Source organism: Chionomys nivalis, chromosome 1, assembly GCF_950005125.1.
Source record: "Chionomys nivalis chromosome 1, mChiNiv1.1, whole genome shotgun sequence".
NCBI lineage: Eukaryota > Metazoa > Chordata > Mammalia > Rodentia > Cricetidae > Chionomys > Chionomys nivalis.
Window position 1 is genome coordinate 112269096 of NC_080086.1, and position 26647 is coordinate 112295742.

Genomic DNA, 26647 nt, shown 5'->3' on the forward strand with positions numbered 1-26647 from the left:
CTGTTTGTGGCTATCATGAAAGGTGATGATTCTCTTATTTCCCTCTCTGCTGCCATATCCTTTGTGTATAAGAGGGCGACTGATTTTTTGGAGTTGATCTTGTATCCTGCCACATTACTAAAGGTATTTATCAGCTGTAGAAGTTCTTTGGTGGAGTTTTTGGGGTCGTCAAGCATATTTCTTGAGTTATCTGAACATCCTTAAAGTTTTTAATTATTTACTTAAACTAGATATTATTATTGCAAAATTCATAATTTTTAGTTTGCCTTTTTGTAGAAATTGTGCTTTTATATTGGGACTTGCAGTCTGGACTCAGGTCATTGGTTGAATTTTTTTCTTCATGTCAACTCCTTGTTCTCTAAGCCCCAGGTGTTGGGTTATTTTCATGCAGGAGACAGGACTCAAGCTTATGTTCATGCTGTGTTCACCATGACTGGCCACACAATTCTCTCCAAGATGGTTTGGTCTGGACAGGACACTTCCAGGTGTGCTATTCTTGTCAGGGTATTGAGTAAAGCCAGTGTCTGCTGTGCTCATTGAAATGATGGGCAGCACTAGGGCTTTGTAGACATAAAGCCTCTGCCTAGGAAATGAGCCAAGGGATAGAACATCCTAGGCCCCCTGTGCTTACCAGGACCACAGGTTTATTTGTAGTCTCCCAGGTACAAACTGTGCTCAAAGAGGTGGCATATGAGTCTGAAGTCTCTTAGGCATATAGCCCTGACTGGGTGATGAATGGGTTTGGAGGCTTCTGAGTATAACATATATACTGGATGGGACTGGAGACTCCCAGGCATCCTGTGCCTATTGACATGAAGAGATGGGCAATAGCCACTCAGAACTGCTTTGGTCACCAAGGCAATAGGTGAGGCTGCAGCTTCTTAGATGCGTTGTGTTGACAGGATGGAGCTCACCAAGTGTGCTTTACATGAAGCTGGTGGCTATGCTGTGATTACTGGGACAATGTGAAGCTGGAGATTATCACAATACAGCCCTCACCTGGGAGATGAAAGGGGTTGAAGTCTCCCAGGAACAACGGGCTCACAGAGACTGGAGCTTCCTGGAAGGATACAGTCCTCAAGTGGGGAATGAACAAGCTTAAGTCTCCAAGATGGGCAGCCCTCACCTGAGTGACAAGGAATGGATACAGCTGTGTATATTCTCAGTAAACTGACAGGTAGGGAGGGAGATTCCGGGGCACAATGTGCTCAACAGGAAAAATGGACCTAGTTGGAACCTTCTAATGCTGTATTCACCAAGGTAGTAAGACTAATAAGTCTCCAGGGGATACAGCCCTTCTAGGAAAATGGGTGGGGCTTCTGTCTCCCAGACACATTGTGTTCACTTTACATTCCAGTATCTTAACTGAATGTATTCTCTGATTCAAGCAAAGATTGGGTTCTATACATGAAGGTTTCTTTTTTCTCATCCATGAATTCTCTGATGTTTACTGAAATTTGAATTTTGATAAAAAAGGTTCCCAAATTCTTTACTTTAAAATGAATTCTCACTTATGTGAATTCTGGGATGTCATAAAGTTTGACTTACATGAGGAAGTTTTCAACAGATTTTTAAAAATTATTTTATGTATGCAAGTATTTTGTCTGCATACATGTATGCACACTACTACATGGGTGCATTGCTCATGGAAGCCTTTGGAACTGGATTTATAGACAGCTGTGAGCCATGCTGGAGCAGGGAACCCAAACTCTGGAAGAGTAGTCAATGCTCTTAATGGCTGAGCCAACTCTCCAACCCCACTCCTACACGTTTAAACATTCATTGGGTGTGTTACCTACTTTTCCTGTGACTTTTATAAAATATCCTGACACAGCAAATTAAGGAAGGGTTTATTTCGTCTCATGGCTCAAAGGCAGAATCCATCCAGGCAGGGAGGTTACAGTGGCAGGAGCTCAAGGCAGATGGTCTAATGGCATCCACAGTCAAGAATCATTCTCAGCCATCTTTCTCCTTTTCACGCAATCTAGATTCCAGCCCATTGAATGGTACTGCAAACATTTAAAGCAACTGCTCCCATTCCAATTAATCTCTCCCAGACATTCCCAGAGGTCCATCTACCAGGAGATTCCAGATCCTGTTAAGCTGGCAATATTAGCCATCACAACTTTATTCCTTGCAAACCTAACATGGTTATCACTGTTAAGTAATAACTTTCCTCTCTTGTCCCCATAAGCTAATGGCCATTTCATAATGCAAAATGTGTTAGGTACAACACCAAAAGTCTCTAGTCTTCAATAGTTTCAACACAGTTTTAATATCCAAAGTCCAAGTTTCATCTGAAACAATTGCAATGACCCTTAATACCAAAAAGCAAGTTACATGGTTCCAATACATAAAAGCATAGAGTAAACATCTCCATTCTTGAAAAAAAAGATCGGGGCTGAAATCCAGAAGATAAAACAGTAAATCTTGATGCTCTATGTCCAACATCTGAGACTTGTAATAGAATCATCTGGATTCCAAAATACTTGAGATGTCCCATCCTTCCATCTCTGCTGCCGATGTCATACAACCATTGGCCCCACTACTTGTCTGTAGTTTTCCTTGGTGTAGGCCTCCATGGTCCTTGCATCACTTATATACTAGAGTCTCCATGGCAACTTAGAGTTCATCTTCACAAGTTCATACAGTGGGCATTCAGAGCCTCCATGTAGAGACTCCAGTCTTGACCTACTATGCCTACCCTCAGCTGGTTTTTGAAACTATGAAGCAAGTCTACCTGACCCCCTCAATATTCATATGAAACTAATATCACATACATAAAACTTGTGAAGTGCCCTCTTGGATCACAGCTGTTACCTAGAGTGTGTTGACCCTTCAGAAACTCTTCCCTAGGATGTTGTCTTCAAAAGTAGATCATTCCTTCAGTAACATTGTCACTCCAGGCTCTTTTCTTTCAAATAAATCTGCATTTTCACAAGCTGAAGCCTTTGATGGGTGCAGCATAGCACTTGGGACGCATTTCCTACTGTTTTGGGGCAGAGCAGGGTGTTTCTCTTTTATCACTCACAGCCTCCCTTTCCATACTTGCCTTGCCTACAGCTGTTGCTTTGCTTTAGATTTCTTAATCCTTGAAAAGCTGCAAGTTTTAATCTTTTTTGTATTTATCTTCTGCTCAATGGAAGTTTTTTCACTGTAAACCTTTCTAAGTGCTGTTACCAGGAGGTATGCCACAGCCTGAATGCACTCCTACTTGGAAAATTTTTTCACTCAACAATTCAGCACATTTCCTTTAAGCTCACCTTTACTTAAGTTCCCAGTGCACAGGTAAAATGAAGCCAGATTTTTGGAAAGGATCACACAAATGGTCTCCAGTTAAGTTCTTGGCAGTGCTCATTCCCCTCTGAAGACTGTGAGCCAGGCCTCCAGTCAGTACTTCCCTCTGCCTCCTGGTCTTATAAACTTCTATCATTTACCTCTGTAGCATAGCTTTCAAAAGTTTTATTTGCCCAACGTTCTAAAATCTTCTACATTCCTCATGAAAACCACTGTCAATGGCTTAAGAACCATATAGTCAAATTTATCAGAGCAATGACCTCACTTCTCAGAACTAATTTCTTGTATTGGTTTGAAGGTACAGGTCTTCATGGTAGGAAAGTCACTGTGGCAGGAGCTTGAGGTGGCTTGTCAAATGGCATCCAGACAGGAAGCAGCAAAGAACAAATGGTCATGCCTGATCTACCTTTCTCTTTTTCATGTAGTTCAGAACCCCAGTCTACAGAATGGTGCCCCACCCCTTTCATGCAGTACATAACCCCATGCCAGGGAATGATGCCACCATATTTATGGAGGGTCTTCCCACTTCAATTAATTAAACCAAGATTATCAATCAGACATCCCCAGAGGCTAACTCAATCTAGATAATCTTTCTCAGGCATGGCTAGGGGTCTGTCCCCCAGATGATTCCAGATCTTGTCAAGTTGACAATCAATATTAAACATCACATAGGGTTTCTCATCTGTATGACTTTTTTGATGTTCAGTGAGCTCTGACTTAGAATAGAATGTTTCCCTACATTCTTTACACCCATAAGATTTTGGATGTGTATGGGTTCTCCGATGTTGACTGAGGTTTGACTTACAATAGAAAGTTTTGCTGCAGTCTTTACATTCATAGGGTTTTTCACCGGTATGTGTTCTCTGATGTCGAGTGAGATCTGACTTTTGGAAGAAAGTTTTCCTGCATTCTTCACATTCATATGGCTTCTCACCTGAATGAATTTTTTGATGTTTAACAAGGCTTGACTTGCAATAGAAAGCTTTACTACAGTCCTTACATGCAAAAGGTTTTTCACCTGTATGAGTCCTTTGATGTTGATTGAGGTTTGACTTACAATAAAAAGCTTTGTTGCAGTCTTTACATTCATACGGTTTCTCTCCTGTGTGAGTTCTTTGATGTTGATTGAGGTTTGACTTACAGTAGAAATTTTTATTACACTCTTTACATTCATAGTATCTCTCCACTGTATGAGTCCTCTGATGATTAATGAGTTCTGACCTACAGTAGAAGGATTTCCAACATTCGTTACATTCATAGGGCTTCTCTCTGGTATGAGTTCTTCTCTGATGCTCAGTGAGGTTTGACTTCGAATTGAAACTTTTCTTACATTCATTACATTCATAGGGCTTTTCACCTGTATGAATCCTATGATGTTGATTGAGGCTTGACTTGGAGCAGAAGGTTTTCCTACATTCTTTACATTCGTAGGGATTATCATCTGTGTGAGTTTTCTGGTGATTAGCAAGGTCTGACTTATAGTAGAATGTTTTAGAGCACTCGTTACATTCAAAAGGCTTTTCCCCACTATGAGTCGTTTGATGTCGAGTAAGATCTGACTTACAGTAGAAAGTTTTAGTACATTCTGTGCATTCATAAGGCTTCTCTCTACTGTGAGTTCTACTCTGATGTCGAATGAGGTATGACTTACAGTAGAAAGTTTTACTACATTCTACACATTCATAGGGTTTCTCTCTACTATGAGTTCTTCTCTGATGTCGAGTGACGTCTGACTTACAGTAGAAAGTTTTCCCACATTCTATACATTCATAGGGCTTCTCTCTGCTATGTGTTCTTCTCTGATGTCGAATAAGGTTTGCCTTCCGGTGGAAAGACTTCCTGCATTCTTCACACTCATAGCGTCTCTCACCTCCACAAAATGTCTCGTGTACACTGACTTGGGACTTCCAGGGGAAAATTTCCCAGCATTGTGGAGACTCATAGAGCTTCTCACCTATATGAAATCTTTGATGTTGAGTAAGGGTGGACTGGTAATAGAAAGATTTTCTACATTCCTCCCATCCAAAAAAGTTCTCATATGACTGAGATGTTTGATTCAAGGTGTGCTCTGAATTCTGATAAAGTGTTTCCGCACATTCTTTATATTCATATGGTTTTGCCCCTTGATGCATTTTCTCTTGAATCTGTAGTTCTGCCTTGAGACATAAAAATTTGTTACATTCTTATAACCCATGATAATATTAGCATCTGTTTCCTGATATTTCTCAAGTCTGATTTCTTACTCTTTGTGTATTTCATATTCTTTACTGAGTTTAGCCTTGCTACCAAATGTTATTTAGTATATATGAGACTCAAAAATTTTCTGTCTTACCTAAGTCATGTCTTGGGCAAGAAATGTGACATCATCCAAAGGACTGCCATATTCACCAAACTTTATTTAGAGATCTCCCACACATGACATTTCTTATACATCAGCAAAATTTTCTTTTAATGGAAGAGTTTCAGTGGCTCCAAGTAAGTATATACTGCAAAGTTTGGTTCTAAAATGGACACTAAGATGCTCTATTAGTCTCAGTTACATTAAAATTATCAGGTTCTTTTCCAACCTGCATCTTATCAGTCTCATTGTGGAGAGTTAGTATAGTCTGCTGTGGATTAAGTTCCTGAGTAAGTAGAGCACTACTGAATGTTTAGACTTTAAATGTGGTCTAGCTTATACAAAAAAAAAAAAATTGTACCTACTTCAACCATCTGTTCATATGATGTAATGCCATTGGTGACTTCAACTTGCCACAAGCGTGTCTCTTGATTTCCCAAGTCATTTAAATTATGGACATCTAAAAGACATTAAACAAACAAACAAACAAAAATTATGTCTATGAATCATACAAAGAATTTTTAGGAAATTCAAATATATAGTAGTATTTTGTATCTTCAAGGCCTAAGTTTTAAAATATTAACTTATGATAAATAAATATATTAGTCTTCAATGAATTAATTTAACAATTTCAATAATAGGCATTCCCAGGACTTAGTCAGCCTTCTTTGAGGCTTTGCTGTGCTTGGTTCAAACAAGAAAGGTAAAGTATCCATCTCCTTCTCAGCTGTAGATTTCCACACATCAATTTGACCTGTCATTTATCCTTTGTTCCATTTTTCTAATATATTATCTGGGCTTGAGGTGCTATTCTACACTGAACCTCTTTTGTAAATGAACTAATGGTTGTCGGTATCAGTTTCTTAAAGGATGTAAGCATAGTTGAATAAGCAAGAATAAAGGCTAGCGAAAGGATTTCTATGCATGTGGAATTCAATTAATTTCCTTTGTCCTGAGACACAGTCAATTATTTACTTATGCAGATTTTTTTGTGTGAAAAACAAACAAAAAAAAAATAAGAAGGCAGCTCTTCAAATTCTTCACTTAGTATAAGTTTTCCCATTCCCCCCCCCCCATTTTCTGGATTTACATGGGCTTCCTAAAACAACAAAATGTTCTCTTGGAGACTATTTTAAAATAGTCTTGGAGAGATATTTTTTTCCTAGAGAGAAAATACTAGCAATAGAGTAAAAATACGTTAAAAGAAAGAAAGCATATAAATTATCAGAGAAACATTTTACCTGTGTTCTCTACTATTGGGATACTTAGGATTAAGTTAAATTTAATGCTTTTCTTTTTTCCTCTCACTCACCCTCGATGCTATGTGCTTGCTGAGAGCTGAAATGGGCACTGTTTTGTGAGCAACAGGGCTGTGTTCAGTCAAGAAACCTCCCTGTGTACATCAAAGGAGCCAATTCTGATACTGACAAGTTCTAATTTATGGATCGAGCAGAATCATTTTCAAAGGCCCCATTTTTGTTCAATAAGGGAAGTCTAAGGCAAAGGTTTTGGACTGTGGAAGACCAGAGGAAACTGGGACTTGGCAGGTCTTGATGCTTTCAGAACCAACCAACCAACAGGAAATCACACCACAGAAAGAAGACTGAAAATCTAGATCTGATATAACTAAATTCAGAGTTCCTTGTCTTATTATGCTCGCCAAGCATATGCTGCTGGGAGGAGGGCCCAGAGGCCAAACCATCTGCTAATGATGCTCTCAGCTTCCCATTCCTTGAAGTGAATTACAAACAGTGACCAGGGCTCACTTCTCACAGTTTGTGACCACCAAATCTTTCATAGCACACATTTCCTGTTGCTTAAGTTTCTCAGTGATTTGGCATCTGAACCTGCAGTTTCCACAATTTCCTCATGTGGCCATCTCTCATGGTGTCAATGTGTCCAGTCTTCCTGCTGTGTGAGCTCCTCATTTTCAGGACCCAAGACTAGAAGGTACTCCAAGATAAATGCAATCAATTTCTTCTCCAAGCCTAAGCTGCCAGACAGAGTCAGTCTGACATACTGGAGCAATGTATTTGACACTTTCTGGAAAAGAGGTGTAAAGGTCGGTTGATTGGCTTTGTTGGTTGGTGATCTTTGTTCTTACCTTACAGTTGGGCTTACTTTACAGTTCTGGCCTTGGGGCCTTGGGAGCTTGGAGTATGAACTGTTTCCTACTTCCTTTCTGTTTTTTCCCTTTAGAACTGTCCTGACACTTTTAAAAATGGTTTTTCAAGACAAGGTCTTTCTGTAGCTTTGGAGCCAATACCAGATGCCTAGCCCACAGGGTAAACATACAATCGATAACAACCAGAACTATATTTTTCCACTATAGTCCAGCAGACCCCGAGTATTCCATCATAGCTGGAGAGCAAGAAAACAACCTTAAAATATGCTTTGTGAATATAACAGAGGTCTTTAAAAAGTATTTTTACAAATCCATTAAGTATGGAAAAATCCAAAAAAGTAGAAGGAGATAAGTGAAACAACTCAAAACTTGAAAGTGGAAATAGCATCAATAAAAGAAAACTAAGGGAAATCTGGAAATTAAAAATTTAGGTTCTTTGCAATTAAGAGATGGCTCAGTGGTTAAGAGCATTGTGTGTTCTTCCAGAGGTCCTGAGTTCAATTCTCAGCACCCACATAGTGGCTCACAACCATCTATATTGAGATCTGGTGCTGTCTTCTGGCCTGCAGGCATACATGCAGGCAGAATACTATATATATATATTCACACACATATGATGGAGGAAGGTCATTGGCTAATAAAGAAACTGCCTTGGCCCATCTGATAGGGCAGAATTTAGATAGGTGGAGTAAACAGAATAGAATGCTGGAAGGAAGAGGAAGTGAGCTCAGACTCGACAGCTCTGCTATCTGGAGCAGACGCCATGCTCCCCTCTCCCCGGCAGACGCGATGAAACTCCAACCCAGGATGGACGTAGGCTAGAATCTTCCCGGTAAGCGCTCCTTGGGGTGCTACATACATGAACAGAAATGGGCCAAGCAGTGTTTAAAAGAATAGAGTTTGTGTGTCGTTATTTTGGGGCATAAGCTAGCCAGGCAACCATGAGCCGGGCTGTGGGAAGAGGCCCGCAGCCCCTACTACAGATGGCGCCCACGTGGATAACTGCATCCACAGAAAGCCTGAGAAAGCTTGGGAAAGAATAGAGTAAAGTGTGTTTTCTTGGTAGCAGCAATTTCTCGGGTCTGCTCTGCTTGCTAGAGGCAAGCAAGTGCTCTCATCTAAGAGAGGCTTCCTGACTCAGCTTCAGCTGTGAAACCTTGCAGCTCATTTAAGAGGTCCTGCCACGAAATACCTAAAACGGTGTTGGTGAAAAGCTGAAGGCATGCTTTTCGGTTTTCAGCCGTAGCAGGAAAAAAGTTGTGCTGTTTTAAAATGCCGGCTTTCTGGGCCATCCTGCCAGGGAAAACTCTTGACTGTTTGAGGCAGGAGGGCCGACTACAGAGAGAGGACTTGATTGTTGTCTGTGGATGTAATGCTGCAGTTTGCTTGTTGGCAAAGACCTTGAAACGCCACAGAGTTGTGATAAACATGGCTACAGCTGGTATCTCCGCCATGAGGCTGGAAAGCTAAGGAATGGCACGACTTTCGTCCTACTGATATTGCTTGGTAAATTAAAGACTCATGTGGTCAGAAAAAGAGAGAGAGATATACAGTAAAGAGAGATTCAAAGACAAAAGAAAACTTTAAATGATTTACAGTGTGTTTAAAAATATATGCAGGCTGAAAGTTAAAGTTCTTAAAAGTAAAATAAGGAAGAAAGAGAGTAGTTGGGTGTGGTAGTACACACCTTTAATCCCCAACACTTGGAAGGCAGAGGGAGATTGACCTCTGAGACTTCAAGGTGTGGTAGCACACGCCTTTAATCCCACTTCCTTGGGAGGCAGAGACAGACAGATCTCTGTGAGTTCAAGGACAGCCTGGTCTACAGAGTTATTCCAGGACAAATATATACAGAGAATATAAAACAAAAGTAAAAGTAAACAAAATAGAGTTAAAATAAAGCTGCACAAAGATGGAAAATACACAGAGAATCTTGATACTGTATGCTATTATGCTCTCTTTGAATTGTTTTAATGCTGAGAAAGGAGCAACAGATGCTAAAAGATATTTGTTTATAAATGTTGCTGAACTAATCCAAGATAGATATTTTCAAAATACCTTGACTTCAGAATTTGGATCTAAGGATATGATACTTTGGAAAAGAGATTCTTCTTTTGTTTTCACAGAGGATGGGACACTGTGGATTGCTTCTTCGATCCCAATATGGTATGATAGACCACGCCCTCCTGAAGGGTTGCTGTGAACACCCTTAAAAAATTGCTTCGCTCAACTGCCAACTGAGATGAACCTAGCAGACAGGTTATCCCATAAAAGACCCGAATAACAGCGCCCCCATTCAGCAGGAAGCAGTTTGGAGAGAAAAAACTGCGCCCATGTTCCCATATATTGTTCATAAATGTTCTTTTACACTTAAAGAGGGAGATAATATAGATGTGAATAATTTGCATTGATATGAATCTTGGTTTACTGATATTAATTTAAGGTCAATTTTATTATATGTATATGTATTTCTGATATTAAGGTATTGTGATTGTGTAGTTCACTTAAAAATGTAATGTATATAAGTTGTTAATGAATAGTTATCTATAATAGTCAAGTTTGTAGTCATGTTAGTTAGATTTTCTAGATGTGCATGGATATATTTCAGATAGGCATTCATCATATCTTTCAAAGATTACAGAATATGGCATTTTAAATGTTTTAATAACTTAGGGTTTTTCATGACAATGAGACACTCTGCTCCTGGCAGCACCAATCTACTTCAAGAAGAAAGAAGATGGGCATCGAAGAGGATTCTTAGGGAGTTTGATAGCTATTTGGGCAAGAAACTGCTCTTGCCTGGACTATTGTATAAACTGGACACAAAGAACCCGCAGAGAGAGGACTGCTGAACTTGCCTAAAGGTGAAATGATCTTTTGGGGTTCCTGATTCATGAAAGAGACATGAATTCATGAGAGACATTCTGCAGGACACAGCAGATAGTGACTGAACTGCCTTTGAAATTTCCTGCTTCATGGAAATGTCTGCTGGACACTATGGACCTGTAAGCCGAAGATGGATGCCCCAACGGTACAGAGGAACTTTGGGTGGCTGTCCAGGCAGCAAGATGTCTCTGTCATTTCTAGAGTTTGAAAGTTGCTTATTTCTTGTTTGCTTAGGTAATATTATATCCTTCTGGAGTCTTTGAGGGAGTTAAAGAATATATAGATAGTTATTGTTTTCCTTAGTTATGATAAAGATAAAATAGATGTAAATATTGTAATTTTTACTTGATAACTGTTTTGTTGTATGTAATTTTGCTATGTTAAAGTTAAAGCCTTCCTTTTTTTTTTTGGTTTAAACAGAAAAAGGGGAAATGATGGAGGAAGGTCATTGGCTAATAAAGAAACTGCCTTGGCCCATCTGATAGGGCAGAATTTAGATAGGTGGAGTAAACAGAATAGAATGCTGGAAGGAAGAGGAAGTGAGCTCAGACTCGACAGCTCTGCTATCTGGAGCAGACGCCATGCTCCCCTCTCCCCGGCAGACGCGATGAAACTCCAACCCAGGATGGACGTAGGCTAGAATCTTCCCGGTAAGCGCTCCTTGGGGTTCTACATACATGAACAGAAATGGGCCAAGCAGTGTTTAAAAGAATAGAGTTTGTGTGTCGTTATTTTGGGGCATAAGCTAGCCAGGCAACCATGAGCCGGGCTGTGGGAAGAGGCCCGCAGCCCCTACTACACACATAAAATAAATCTTTAAATTTAGGTTCTTTAACAGGAACTTCAAAGTCAGCCTCACCAACAGAATACAAGAGATGGAAAAGAGAACCTCAGGCATTGATCACACAACAGAGGAGTGGATACCATGGTCAAAGAAATTGTTAAAACTAAAAAACTTTTGACCCAAAACATCCAGGAAATTTAGGAGACTATGAAAAGACCAAATCTAATAATAATAGGACTAGAGGAAGGAGAGGAAACATAGGTCAAAGGCACAGAAAATATTTTCAACAAAATCATAGAAAATATTTCCCTAACTTAAGGAAGGTGATGCTGATCAAAGTACAAAAAGAACATAGAACACCAAATAGACCAGACCAGAAAAGAAGTCCCCATGACACATAATAATCAGAACAGTAAGTGTACAGAACAAAGAAAGAATATTAAAAGCTGTAAGGGGAAAAAAAGGGAAAAAAACATATAATGACAGAAGTATTAAAAATACACCCGACTTCTCCATGGAGATTCTAAAAGTCAGAAGGGCCTGGACACATGTGTTGCAAACTCACAGATGCCAGCCCAAATTACTATACCTAGCAAACCTTTCAATCACCACACATGGACAAAATAAGACATTCTAAGACAAAACCAAATTTAAACAATATCTACAAATCCAGTCATACAGTACATACTAGTAGGAAAATTCCAACCTGAAGAAATTAACTATAAACAAGAATAAACAGGGAATTGTCTCAGACCAGCAAAGTCAAAAGAAGGGACACACAGTACCACCACCACCACCACCAACAACAACACCAACAACAACAATAACAAAGTAACAGAAATTCACAATCACTGCTCATTGATAACTTTCAACATCAATGGCCTCAATTCTCCAATAAAATATGAAGACTAACATATTATATTTGAAAACAGAGTCAGTCTGTCTGCTGCATCTAAGAAACACACCTTAACATCAAGGATAGATATCACCTCAGGGTAAAAGCATTAGAAAAAGATATTCCAAGCAAACGGACCTAAGGAGCAGTCTGGTGTAGCCATTTCAATGTCTGATAAAATAAACTTCACACTAAAACTAATAAGAAGAAATAGGGAAGAAAACTACATATGCATCAAAGGAAAAAATTCCACAAAGAGAATATGTTGCAATTATTAACAATTATATACCAAACACAAGGGTACTAAGTTCATAAAAGAAACAATACTACAGGTTGAATCACACACTGAAAAACATTGGTAGGGGAGACAGGCCATCCAAACGAAAACTAAATGGAGAAATGCTGGAGCTAGCTGATATTATAAACCAAACATACCCAACAGATATTTACACAACATTTCATCCAAACACAAAAGAATATACCTTCTTAGACCTCATGGAACTTTCTACAAAATTGACCAAGTATTTGGACACAAAACAAGTCTCAACAGGTAATAGAAAATTGAAATAACACTCTGCATCCTATCTGACCACCATGAAATCTACCTGGATATAAACAACAACAACAACAAAACAACAATAACAACAACAACAGAAACAACAACAGAAAGTTTGCAAATTCATGAAAAATGAACAACTCACTACTAACAAAAAAATGGGTCAAGAGAAATAGATCCTCTGAATGTGGGTGACAGTTATGTGGCTTGATCTGTTGAGGGGAGCCCTGGCAGTGCGACCAGCACCTATCCCAGGTACATGAACTGGCTTTTTGGAGCCTATTTCCCATGGTGAGATACCTTACTCAGTCTTCATGGGAAAGGGGGCTTGGTATGACAGACCTTGTTGACTCCCCATGGAAGGCCTCAACCCCTCTGAGGAGTGGATAAGAGATGGGAAGGGGGAGCTAGGGGCAGAAGAAGAAGAGAGAGTGGTAACTGAGGACAGTATGTAAAATAAAAAGTATTTTTAATAAAAAAAAGAAAAAAATGGGTCAAGAGAGAAATCAAAGATTTTCTAGAATTGAAGAAAATGAAAACATAACTCACCAAAACTTTTAGAACACAATGGAAGTTATTCTAAGAAGCAATCATAGCATTAAATGCCTACATTTAAAAAAATTGAAGAGATCTTATACTAGTAATTTAACAGCACACCTGGAAGCTTTAGAACAAAGAGAAAAGAAAAATCATAACCAAAATGAGTAGATGGCAAGAAAGAATAAAACTAAAGGCTGAAATCAATAAAATAGAAACAAACAAAAAAGAAAAAAGACAAAGAATCAATGAAAAAATTATAGGGACATAACAACAGGCAATGAGGAAATTCAGAGAATAAACACACCTTAAAAATCTGTACTCTAGGAAGCTCAAAAATCAAATAGAAATCCATAATTTTCTTGATATCTATCACTTCCCAAAGTTAAATGAAAATAGATAAGCAACTTAAAAAGACCTATAGGCCCCAGTGAAATCAAAACAGTTATTAAAACTCTGCTAACTCAAAAGAAGCCAGGGCCAGAGAATTTTAGCATAGGATTCTATTAGAATTTCAAAGACTTAATATCAATTCTCATTATTTCACAAATTCAAAAATTGTTTCACAAAATTAAAAAAAAAGGAACATTGTCCTCTTCACCCACTTTTTTTTCAAAACAAAGTCACAGATATCCTGCAACCCAAACCACATAAAGTCTCCAAAAAGAAAGATAATTACAGACTGAGCCCCTTATGAACACAGATAGGAAAGCGCAATAAAATATTTGCAAATGAATCTAAAAACACATCAAAAAGTTTATCTACACTGATCAAGTAGGCTTCATCCTGGAGATACAGGGATGATTCAACATATGTAAATCAATAAATGGAATCCTCCATATAAACAAACTGAAAGAAAAAAGCATATGATCATCTCATTAGAGGCAGAAAACATCTTTGACAATATCCAAAAACCCATTAATGATAAAAGACCTGGAGAAATTAGGGACACAAAGACTATACCTTAACATAATAATGGTAGTTTACAGCTAGCTTTATTCAACATTAACTTAAATGTAAAGAAACTCAAAGCAATTCCACATTTTAGGAAGAAGACTACATGGCATCTCTTTGACTCTGCCTACTCTCTCCATACATTTCTGCTTGAATTTCCCCACCTAGTTTTATTCAGCCCTGCCATGGGCCAAAGCAGCTTCTTTGCTAATTAATGGTAATAAAGAATATTCACAGCACACAGAGGGGAATCCCACATCACTTAGGTTCTGACATCTTTGGCACAGAGAGGTATTCTGTATACTACACTATCAAAAGAGAAATGTAAACTCCAAACCAGCCACAAATCCTTTGATTTACAATGATATCCTGCCTGGGAGATATGCTAGGGCAATGGTGGCAAAAGTAACCAACCAATGTCTGATTTAACTTAAGTCCAACTCTGTGAGCGAGATGGAACCCAAACCAGACACTGCTTGGGTGACTAAGAACCAGAGACTATACAGTCCAGAGACCTCTGGGAAAATCAAACATTAAAAAAAAAAATGAAAAGCAATAAAATGGCTCCTAATGACATTTTGCTATACTCATAGATCAGTCCCTTCTCAATCATCTTCAGAGAATCATCTTTGTGCAGCAGATGGGAGCATATACAGAGACCCACTGCAAGAATTATGTATTATTCTGAGAAAGAGAGATCTTAAACTCACAGCTTTCAATTTGATGTCTCCACCAAATCCCGCTCCTCAGAATTCAAGGAACCCCAAGGAAAAGTGGGTATAACATGTCTAATAGCCAGAGGAAATAAAGGATATCAGAAGAACAAGATGTTCTAAATCAATATGATCAAAGCTCAGAAACTGAGGCAGCATGCACAGGAATTGCATGAGTCTGCACAGGTCTGGGTATATACTATGGCTTCCACTTTAGTGTTTTTATGAGACTTCTGAGTGTGTAAACAAGGGTTCTCGTATTCTTGTGCCTTTTCTTGGGATCCTTTCCTTCTGTTTTGTTGTTTTATCCAATTCCAATGTGTTAGTTTTTGGTTTTTCTTATTTTACTTAATTAGCCCTTAGAAATGACAGACAGAAAGGGAGTGGATCTGGATGGGAAGGGAGGTAGTCAGAAACTGGGAAGAGTAGAGGGAGGAGAAACTATAATCAGAATATATTATGTGAGAAAAAAAATCCGTTTTTGATAAAAGAAAAAATCTGTCATCTCAAAGTTCAAATAAAAGCAATGAATAATTACTTAAAATGTAGGTCACTTTAATATCGTCTCTAAGATTAGAAACAAAAGAAACAAACAAAACATATATTTCTTTCCTTTCCACCAGGTAAACATTCTTTGTAGTTACATCTCACCACTATACATCATACCTGTCCTTCAGTTTTGTCTCACTGATTTTAAGTCCTTTAAAGAAAATGTTTGTTATTGTTATTGGTTCCTCATTAACACAAAGAAAACTGTCTACAAAGCAATCAAAGAGAAAACAGAATAGTGTGTCAACAAAACCCACTATGATTTAAAAGGAAAGAAAGCAAATAAGCTGTTAGGTAAAGTAGCTAACCAACAAAAATATCTTTAAAGACCTATATATGCTGTGGGACAATGATCTTATACCCTTTAAAGATTTGTCAGTTGTATTGTTTTAATGTAATTTAATTTAATAAAATGCTGATTGGCTAGTAGCCAGGCAGGAAGTATAGGTGGGGCTACCAGGCAGGAAGTAGAGGTAGGGAGATGAGAACAGGAGAATTCTGGTATGAGGAAAAGCAGTCTGCAGCCATCACCCAGACACAAAGGAAGCAAGATGAGAATGCCTTGCTGATAAAGGTACCAAGCCACGTGGCTAACACAGACAAGAATTATGGGCTAATATAAATTATACAAATTAATTAGAAGCCTGGTTAATTAGACCAACCAGTTTATCATAGATGTAGATCTCTGTGTGTTTCTTTGGGGCTGAACGGCTGCAGGACCAGGCAGGAGAGAATGGCACCAACGTGAACAACTAAATCCACTTAAAACCTGAGAGAGTTTGGGAAATAATTCTAGACAAAAAAGAACAGAGTTAAGCATGGCTTCTTGGTAGCATTTTCTCAGGTGAGTTCTGTTTGCTAAAGGTAAGTGCACCTCATTTAAGAGAGGCTTCCTGACTCAGTTCTAGAAGCAAAAACCTTGCTGCTCTTTTAAGAGGCTCCATCACCAAATGCTTAAATGGTGGGTATAAGTAGCCAATAGCATGCTTCTTGGTGGTGGCAGGGACCCTGAAACTCCATAGAGTTGCAGCAATAAACATGGCTCTGGTCAATACCTCCACCATGAGGCTAGACTCTCAGAAAGCTTAGGAATGGGGTATATCTAGCCGTCAAAGTCATGACCTTAATGCTAGCCATGTCGCTTAGCAAATTAGAGACTCATGTGGTCAGAAAAAGCGAGATATACAGTAAAGATAGATTCAAAGATGAAGAAAACTTCTAAAAAATTTAGAGAGTGTTTAAAAATATATGTAGGCTTGCTAGAGAAAAGAAAAAGGATAAAGTCCTTAAAATAAAAAAAGAAAGAAAGAGAGTAGTTAAGTGTGGTGGCACACACCTTTAATCCCAGCACTTGGGAGGCAGAGGTAGGCCAGATCTCTGTGAGTTCAAGGACAACGTGGTCTATACAGTAAGAGCCAGGATAGTCAAAGATACACAGAGAAATGTAGTTGCAAAAAACCAAAAATTAAAAGTAAAATTAAAAGAAATAGAATTTAAAATAAAGTCACGTAAAGACAGAAAACACAGAGAACCTGGATACTATATGTTATTATGTTCTCTTTGAATTGTTTGAATGATGAGAAAGGAGCAACAGCTGCTAAAAGACATTTGTTTATAAATGCTGCTAAATTAATCCAAGATAGGTATTTTAAAAATACCTTGACTTCAAAAGATATGTTACTTTGGAGAAGAGGCTTTTCTTTGGTTTCCACAGGAAATGAGAGGCTGTGAATTTATTCTGGGTTAAGAAAAATCAGGTTTGATCAAGGAAGACGCCCTAAAGAATCTTCAATAAGAGCATATGGTCCAGATGATTCAACATTTCAGAGGACCTCTGCTGGAGTTTCTGCCTCCAGAACATTTTCAAGAATGCTGGCTGAGATGATCAACCCTCACAGAATATTCTAGTCAGGACTTGACCATAATTCAAACTTTTCTTTTAGATCCCCATAAGATTATCAGTACCCCCAATCAGCAGGAAGTAGCCTTGAAAACTATGCCTACATTCCTCAAAAATGGATTATGGATGTTTTTCTTTGTTTAGAGTGTTGGTTATACATTGTTATGGATAATGGTCAGGAAGAAAGCTAAACAAAGGAGATTAGATTCAGAATTCTTGTTTTGAAAAACAGGGGGGGGGTGTTGTGGGACAATGATCTTAAACCCTTTAAAGATTTCTCAGTTGTATTGTTTTAACATAGTTTAATTTAATAAAATGCTGATTGGCCAGTAGCCAGGCAGGCAGTATAGGCAGGGTGACCAGGCAGGAAGTAGAGGTGGAGAGACGAGAACAGGAGAATTCTGGGAAGAGAAAAAGACAGTCTGCAGCCATCACCCAGATGCAGAGCAAGCAAGATGAGAATGCCTCACTGATAAAGGTACCAAGCCACATGAATGGTTGCAGGACTGGGAGGAAAGAAACCCAACATATATATGTGCTGGAAAAAAAAAATCTAGGAAGACACACTTTAACATAAAAATAAAATAGGGTGATGGATAAAATCATATCATACGCAAACAAAGATAACTTTGGGTTCTTTCCCGTTTGCATCCCCTTGATTTCCATTGTCCTATCACTTTAGCTAAGACTTTCAGTACTATATACTGAAAAGATATAGAGAGTGGACAGTCTTTCTTGTTCCTGATTTTGGGGAAAACAATTTGATTTTCCATTTAGACTGATGCTGGCTATAGGCCTGATGTATCCCTAGTTTCTCCAGGACTTTCATCATGAAGGGGTTTTAATTTGTCAAAGGCCTTTTCTGCATCCATTGAGATGATCATGTGTTTTCTAACCTTTAGTCTGTTTATGTAGATTAAATTTATTGATTGACAGATGTTGACCCAGCCCTCCACCTCTGGGGTCAAATTGACTTGACTGTGTGATAATCTTTTATATGGGTTCTTGGATTTTGTTTGTAAAGTATTTTATTGAGAATTTTTGCATCTGTCTTCACAAGGGACATATTAGTTTATGATTTTCCTTTTCCGTTGGTCCCTTTGGTATCATATAGTGGCTTTATGAATGGAATCTGGAAATGTTCCTTTGGTTTCTATTTTGTTGAGTAACTTGAGTGTTACTGTTAGATCTTCTTTGAAGATCTGATATGGGAAGGCATGGGGAACCATTTTTGGGCACTGCATAAAGTGTCTGAGAGATCCAGGAGACCGTTGTCTCTTAGGTTAAGTTCAGTGAGAGTGTGTATAGAGAGATCAATCAACATAACCAGTATCTGCTGAGCTTTACCCTGCTGCCTTCCCTAGGACAGCATGTGCCAACAAACCTGGGATGCTCCAGAGTGAGGCTTGTGAGGCACTCCATGGCTCAAATCCATGCTGCAGCTTGGTATTCAACTCTGGTCTTACCAAGCAGTACCCTGCAAAAGGGAAATGAGGTAGTTTATCCAAATGTGCCAAGTTAGCACCAACAATGAAAGACAGCAAGCTCACTTCAGGAATTCTGCTAAGATGTGTAATTTTGAAGTTCTCTGGAGACACAATTTATATTCAGATTCTTTACTGAGTGGACTATTGCCCTTAAATTGCATTAAGCTGCACTATAGCCTAAAATAATGACTGTTCTTAAACTTAAGTAAACAGAATAGAAAAATAAAAAACACAATGAAATTGAAAAACCACACATACTTAAGGCAATTGAATTAGATGAGGTTATAAAAACATCAAAAATAACAACAACAACAACAAAAAAATACCCAGAAAATTTGCAGGGGAAATAGCTCAACTAGTGAAGTAAGTAAAATACAAAATAACTTCATAGAAAATAAAGCAGGCAGAGCAAAAAAAGACCAAAAAAAAAAAAAAAAAAAAAGCTGTAGGGGAAGAAACATGCCTGGTATACATATATACATCCAAGCAAATACTCATTCAACTAAAATAAATATAATCAGATTTTTTTTAAGCTGGGAAAAAGAAATAAAGAATGTTTTAACGCATAAGCACTGCCTCTAAGAAACCAAATATATGAACTCATGGAGATTGTGCCAGGCAAAATACCATCATGGAGAGGGGAGGTGGTCATAAAGTTCCCTCCACCCAAGCTGAGTGGTGATTGGCTTCTGGGAAATTAATGCCTTTGGGAAAGGACAGTCTATTTTCTTTAGAGATGAGGTCATTGAATGACTACCTACGGACAAGTAGGTGGTAATACACACAGGGATCTACTGGCAGCACTAACTGGACCTACACAGGACGTGCACAAGATCAAGGACAGAATTTCCATCATGGATGGAGAGGGACTCATAAATCTCCACTCCTAGCTGAGGAGCTTTGGTAGTTGAAGCCTGCTGGAGAAAGAAAGCCAGTGCTCTTCAGTGAAATAGTCCCTGGCTGGGTGCCCTTGTTCCATAAGCATGGCACTGACTGGATTTGGTGGACTATATGATCAAAATACATTGTCACGATCTTCCAGTTGGCCATATGGAGGAAAAGAAAATGAAGTCAGTCTTATGCCAAGACAGTTGTACTCCCATTTACTGAAGCAACTGTTTTAAAAGTCAAGATACATCATCAATGTAGATGTCAATCAGCATAGGAATAGACAAAGGAAAGATGGCACATGTCAACACTTGAACATTCATTAAAACAAAAATATTGTCCTAGTGGATGGGCAGGAGCGAAGGGCATTATGTTAAGAGTAGCACAGCTATTTCCTCTGTGTTTGAAATGTGCATCACCATCTCACATTGCCATCTGTTCAGTCATGGCAATGAAATAAAGAAAAATATATCTCAGATATTAGGTCCATGGTAGTGGCAATGTGGCTTTTACATTCTTTCAAAAGGCTGACATAAACCCCTCAAATGAGATTTTTTTAAAAAAATTATAATATTCTTATAAATTTTTTGAGAATTTCATAATATATAATTTATTTCGATCATATCCATTGTGATTCATCTTAACTCCTCTACATCCACCCCCCTCACTCATAACTTCATATCTTCCCTTCCCCTCCCCTTTAATAACCCACTGACTGTAATGTGTGTTACTATATACCCATGGGTGTCTGTGGGGTCATCTACAAAGCATGCCCAACCTATCAGGAGTCACACCCCTAAAGAAAACTGACTCTACCTCCTCAACAGTCATCAACCATCAATAGTTTCTTAACAAGGAGTGAGGGGCTCAGGGTCCGCCCCCCCCACAAACCCCACGCTAGAATGCTGACTGACTTACCTTATGACGATCTTGTGTAAGGCAATCATAGCCATTATGAGTTTACCAGTGCAATAGTCAACTGAGATTTCACTAAGGATGCCCTCTGCCCAACTTCATGTGACATAAAGAGGTAAGAACTATCTAGGGTTAAGATTTGGGCATGATACTACTGTCTCAAAGCTACCTCTATATTCTAACTTTAATATTAAAAAATCTCATTTGTTTACCAAATGGAATGAATGGAATCTTTGTGTGGGCTAGTGAGGAATTACACATTTGGGTGAACGAGAATGACCTGCATTAGCCCATGTTTGAATGTTTGGTCTAAATTTGGTATAAGTGTTTGGGAAGGATTAGGAGGCGTGGCCTTGCTGGAGGAAGTGTGTCCCTGGGGGCAGACTTTGAGGTTTCAAAAGACTGGTGCCATTCCCAGTGTGCCTCTTTGCCAGCTACTTTTAGTTTGAGCTGGGAGTTCTCAGCTGTCCCTGCTATCATGCCTTTGTTCCACCATCATGTTCTCTAACCCTCTGAAACCATAAAGTCAGATACTTTCTTTTAGAAGTTGCTTTTGCTCATGGATTTTTATCACAGCAATAGAAACTCTGAGACAGGACAAATAAGTATTTCTTTTCAACTCCCTAGGAACACATTGAGACAGGAAAAGAAAACATGTCAAGAAAAACAACAACATAAAATCATGCATGTTGTCATTACATTTGCTAGCTAAACTTGACCTCAAAAAAGAGACTACATCTTTACAAAACATACTTGAGCAACAAAACAGGAAGAGGGGTTTAAGTGGAGAAACCTCTTTGGGCTCTGTTTGATCCATAAGGCCAGCCTCATTCAAGACTGGCTCTGGGTAAAATCTGGCAAGACCAGCTCACCAGGACAGGTATTTGATGACCCTTTCCCTTATCCAGTACACACTGACTGACCTGGAATGTTCCAGACTGAGGTATCTGCTGCCGTCCATGGCCCAAATTCACGTTCCAACATGAGGATCAACTCAGGCTTGATCATGCAGCAGCCTGTAAATAAGAAATCAAGTCCAGTTTCTGCCAATCTGTAGTCAGGTTTCCCGATGACAGATACCCTTCCATGAGAAGAACTGGCTCCAGGGCATGAATCTGAGACTTTGTTAGAAAGTGTTTACTTACCCCCTTCACAGATGAGGCTATTATCCTTAAGTGGCATTAGACTACAGGATACACAACTCCAAATAACATGAATATTGAAATAAACAGAGGAGACTAAGAAAGCAAACACAATGAAACTGCAAACACAACGCATGCTACTTAAGCACAAGAAATCATTAAAAAAGAAACAACTAGGAACAAAATGTTAGGAGGGGAACACAGGGGCTGGGGAGATGGTGTAGTGGAGGGGGATAAGTTATATGGTTCCCTGGGCAAGGAAACTAACTGAGCAGGGGCATTCATCACTCCAGTGGGTGTCCTTATTGGGGAGACAATGTAACCAGAGGCCTTAGCCTCCTGATGTCACGACTTCCCTGTAGTAATGGACTATGTCCTAGAATTTTATTGGGGAGACAATGTAACCAGAGGCCTTAGCCTCCTGATGTCACGACTTCCCTGTAGTAATGGACTATGTCCTAGAATTTTATTGGGGAGACAATGTAACCAGAGGCCTTAGTCAAAACTTCTCTGCTGTAATGGACTATGTCCTGGAATTTTAAGCCAAAATAATTACTCCCTTCCTTAAGCTGTGGCCAGGGTATTTCATAACAGCAACAACAAAGATAACAATATACACAGGCTTGAAGAAAAAACTCCGGCCCTCACACTTGCTTGGCAAGAAGTTTCCGGACAACCTATTTCCCCCGCTATATTCTTTAACCTTACTAAACGCATTTCTTTGCAAAGCTGGAAGTTATAGGGCATGTCTTTGGTCCCCGAGTCCCCCTGTATCCACAGTGAACAGATATCCTGTGTATCCCTAGGAAAGCTGCAATATATAAGTGAGCTATGTCAGAAAAAGAAAAATGCTGTGTGTTCTAGGTACATGAGAAAGCTAAAGGGGAAAAACTGAAATTGGGGAAATAAACTGTGGTTACACAGTGTGAAAAAGGTATGGGGGTCAGGAGGAGAGGATACATAATATTTACTGGGATAGATGTAGAAAGAAATGAGTAACTTATGGGTCTATAATATGAAAGTAAATATATGGCGGGCAAACACAAACTGAATATTTCAAAATAGATGAGAGATTTAAATTTTCCCCATTACAAAGAAGTAGTGTTTCTGAGTGATGATTTATTATTATCTGATCACTACATGTTGTGTAAGTATATTACAAAACCGCCGGGCGATGGTGGCGCACGCCTTTAATCCCAGCACTCGGGAGGCAGAGGCAGGCGGATCTCTGTGAGTTCGAGACCAGCCTGGTCTACGAAGCTAGTTCCAGGACAGGCTCCAAAGCCACAGAGTAACCCTGTCTCGAAAAACCAAAAAAAAAAAAAGTATATTACAAAACCACACTGCCCTCCAGAAATGTGTGTCATTCTCATGTATCAGCTAAAATTAGAGTACAATACTAAGGTTGAGCATTCCCATACTTACAGAAAACAACTGCTAAGAGGATTACAGGGAGTCACACTCACCCAAGGACACCAGGCTGCTATAGTTCTCCAGCATCACATCCCTGTAGAGCAGCTTCTGGACAATGTCCAGGTCCTGCCACTCCTGCCAGGTGAAGTACACAGCGACGTCCTCAAATGACACCGACTCCTGGAATGGCAACACTTCCTTTGAGCCCAAATCCTCATACTTGGGAACAAAAACTGGGTTTATTCTTCTCTGTGTAGGAGTGACTTGGCAGTGTCTTAAAGAAGCAGCAGTTCAGTGTGTCTCTTATCGCCGTAGGAAGCAAAGTCAATACAAACACTGTTTTTGTTAGTTAACGTGAAATCACAAAACTATGAGCAAAGAACTCTCCAAGGAATTGTGACAGAAACAATCTACAGGGTATGGATAACACATTAAGGAATGAAAACACACACGCTCTCTCTTTATTAAGTTGACTGAGAGAGCCCAAATTTTAACTCTTCATTTCTTTCCCTGTGTTGTCCTTCTGCCCCTTACAAAGGGCTTCACTGTGTATTTACTGAACAGCACAGAAAATATGGTATGGGAAAGGAATGAGGGGTTCTTTATGGAAAATTTTAACAGAGTTTTACAAGGGAAGATATTACTTTACTGCTCCCAGCAGACCAGAACAGCAAACATAACCACAAACAGATGCTATCAAACCATATCCACATGTTACTTCCAACATTTTTGGTGAATATTTGCTGTATAAGGTTACTTTCAACCTCTTGCTGTCTTCAGCAAATGATTATCACAGTAGATACATTACTCAGGGGCATGGAAGAATTCATAATTTAAGATTAAAACTATACTTTTAGTTTAGGGTGTAAACACTGACTGCATGGGTAATCCAAAGCATAGAAAGATTGTTCTCTTAAAGCACATTAAAGTCAAACAGGCTGAGTGAGAATACAGTAAGACAGCAGGTTAAGTACATGTCTTAAATCATCTCAACCATATAAAGGCAACAAGAAATCTGTAAAGAATCACCAAAGCTGGTGGTGTAGTACAGTGGTACGCAGCGGGTCTAGATGGAACAAGGGCATGTGGGGTCCTCATCCAAGACACCACAGAATTGTCCTATTCCTTACAAAGTCATTGAATACAAGAGTCAGAAAATAATGGGCAAAAGTAATACCCAATGACTTGAAATGAATTCAAAACCAAAGACCTAGTGCATCCAGGTGTTTCTGGCCATGCTCATGCAGGCTACATCTGGCACCTTCCCTGCCACCTTCCTTCAGACCACACATGGCACTGCAGCATGCACTCCAACAGAAATACTTTGGTTCTGATTTGAGACCAGTATGCTAGAAATTATAGTTTTCTGCTCTTATAGAAGCATGGTGGCTTAATTGTTGAAACAATGACTTTTATTACTTTCTGTCATCATTCCTCAACACGTAAGTGGAGAGGTCGATTCATAGGAAGTAGTTCTTCCCATCCAGCATGTGAGTCCCAGGGATGGAACTCACATTGTCAGGCTTGATGGTAACTCCTCAGCCTGAGAATTCTTAAAGAGTAGAAACTCAAGTCTCCTTCCTCCTGAGAAAAAAATTCCAAATGTGTTTTAAAGCCTTTATAAGCCTTCCTGCCTGATTGGAACATCATGATTTTGGAGAGTCAGACACTGTAAGTGAGCCAGAATTGGTTGTTATTGTTAGCTCCTTTAACAGCCATTTAGTATTCATCTTCGCTAGCTCTATGAGGCCTAACATCAACTATTAGCTTAAAGTTTGGGCATGTATCCACAGAGCAGACCACCAGCCTCCACCAAACCAAAAGCTAAGACCGCCATCAGATAATATCTCAGATCTGCAGCAGTTCCCACCACCTGGCTGTGATCTAACTAACCTAATGTGCCCACTAGTGTCTTTGATAAATCCCTTGACTTATGACTTTCCTTTGTTCTGCATTATAAAAGCTCATGTAACCACATCCACGTTGGAACTTGTCATTTAGGGCAACTTAAATACATGCTTCTGAACAGGGTGACTCATATTTGTCCCAGAATAAACTCTTTCCTAATCCTTTTAAGGTGAGATCTGAGATTTCTACAGACAAATGAGAAAACCAAACATTTACCTTAGTGTTTAAAATTTACTTGACTCTTAGTATTTGCCTAAGCACCGTACTTTGATGTAAGGACATCAACTTACAGGGAACCTTAACTGAGAAATCCACAAGATGACACACAGAGAAAGCCACTGCGAAGCCCTAAGGGCATCTTACTTTCTCTAAAAGCGCGGGCTTTAATCTATCCCTGATTAATAAATTAATTTTGTTTCTTTCGAACTTATCATGAAATTCTCTTGGCCAGCTGCTGTCATAGCTTTACGTGAGTGGGAGGTCCCCGAAGGGGATTCTACTTAGCTCACTAGTCGCCGCACTGGGCTGCGACTCCTTGACAGATGAGGGACTGCAGACTCTACGACCCAGCTCCTCTCTGGAAGCAACCCCCAATGCAGAGAAGAGATTCAAAGCATCTCCCTCCCGGTCCTCTCGGGCAATCTGCGGATTACAGTACACACACACCCTGGCCCAGCACCCAAGGCCCGGGATGGCGGACCAGGCGCAGGAGGGGCGGGCCCAGGACCGTGGCAGGGGATTGCAGACAGCTTCACCGCTGCGGGACGCCCGCACTCACCATAGCGAGCTGTGACATCTGTCGTCCTCCGCGGACCTCCCCGCAGCGACTGTCACGAGAGACAGAGGGCTCAGCAGTCTCCAAACCTCCAGATCGCTTACCGGAGAATAAACTACAGATCTAAGATGGCTGGGGACAGACAAAGGCCACAGCGGAAGCAGCGAAGGCCTGCCCGCAGCGATCAGTCTGTGTGCTTGATTGGGCAGATCGCATGTTGCTGCATTCGATTGGACAGGACTTCGGGCTTGGCTAGAGTGACAGTAGACAGCACCAATTAGTGCGTGAGTCAAGCAATAAAATAAATAAATAAATGAGTAAATAAATAAATATAAAAGCAAGTTCTAGCTCACAGGTGTTGCCAGGCAGGGCTCCTCCCCCATCCCCCACCCCGTGTTAGATCAGAGCCGCGTATTGAACAATTGCCCTCGACCTACAACGGAAGGATTTACGGATGTACGACTGAAATACACGTATTTATCTTATTCACAAGTGGAAATCACATCGTGGCAGTTTTGATCTGTGTTTTCCCAACTCTGAGCTTTGAAATGGGAAGCAGTTCTGTAAGGCAGCAATGTCCGATAC

The 26647-nt window shown here is 39.6% G+C and overlaps 1 protein-coding gene across 1 annotated transcript; it reads right to left on the bottom strand.

Moving 5' to 3' along the window:
* Positions 1 to 1875: 1875 nt before the first annotated feature.
* Positions 1876 to 26173, bottom strand: LOC130870048 (zinc finger protein 883-like). Its single transcript, XM_057762625.1, has 6 exons — positions 26066 to 26173; positions 23433 to 23559; positions 21748 to 21840; positions 18919 to 19011; positions 6001 to 6095; positions 1876 to 5453 (listed from the first exon to the last, which is right to left on the bottom strand). The coding sequence occupies exons 1-6, from the start codon at positions 26081 to 26083 to the stop codon at positions 3873 to 3875; spliced, it is 2007 nt and encodes a 668-aa protein (XP_057618608.1). The 5' UTR covers positions 26084 to 26173; the 3' UTR covers positions 1876 to 3872.
* Between the last annotated feature and the right edge of the window lie 474 nt (positions 26174 to 26647).

What these genes read in the sequence shown, in the direction of transcription:
- LOC130870048 (XM_057762625.1), bottom strand. An exon ending in CTCAGTCTGGAACATTCCAG is followed by an intron (nt 19,012 to 21,747) that starts GTCAGTCAGTGT and finishes TCCCTTTTGCAG; the next exon opens with GGTACTGCTTGGTAAGACCA. An exon ending in CATATGAACAGATGGTTGAA is followed by an intron (nt 5,454 to 6,000) that starts GTAGGTACAATT and finishes TTATGTCTCAAG; the next exon opens with GCAGAACTACAGATTCAAGA.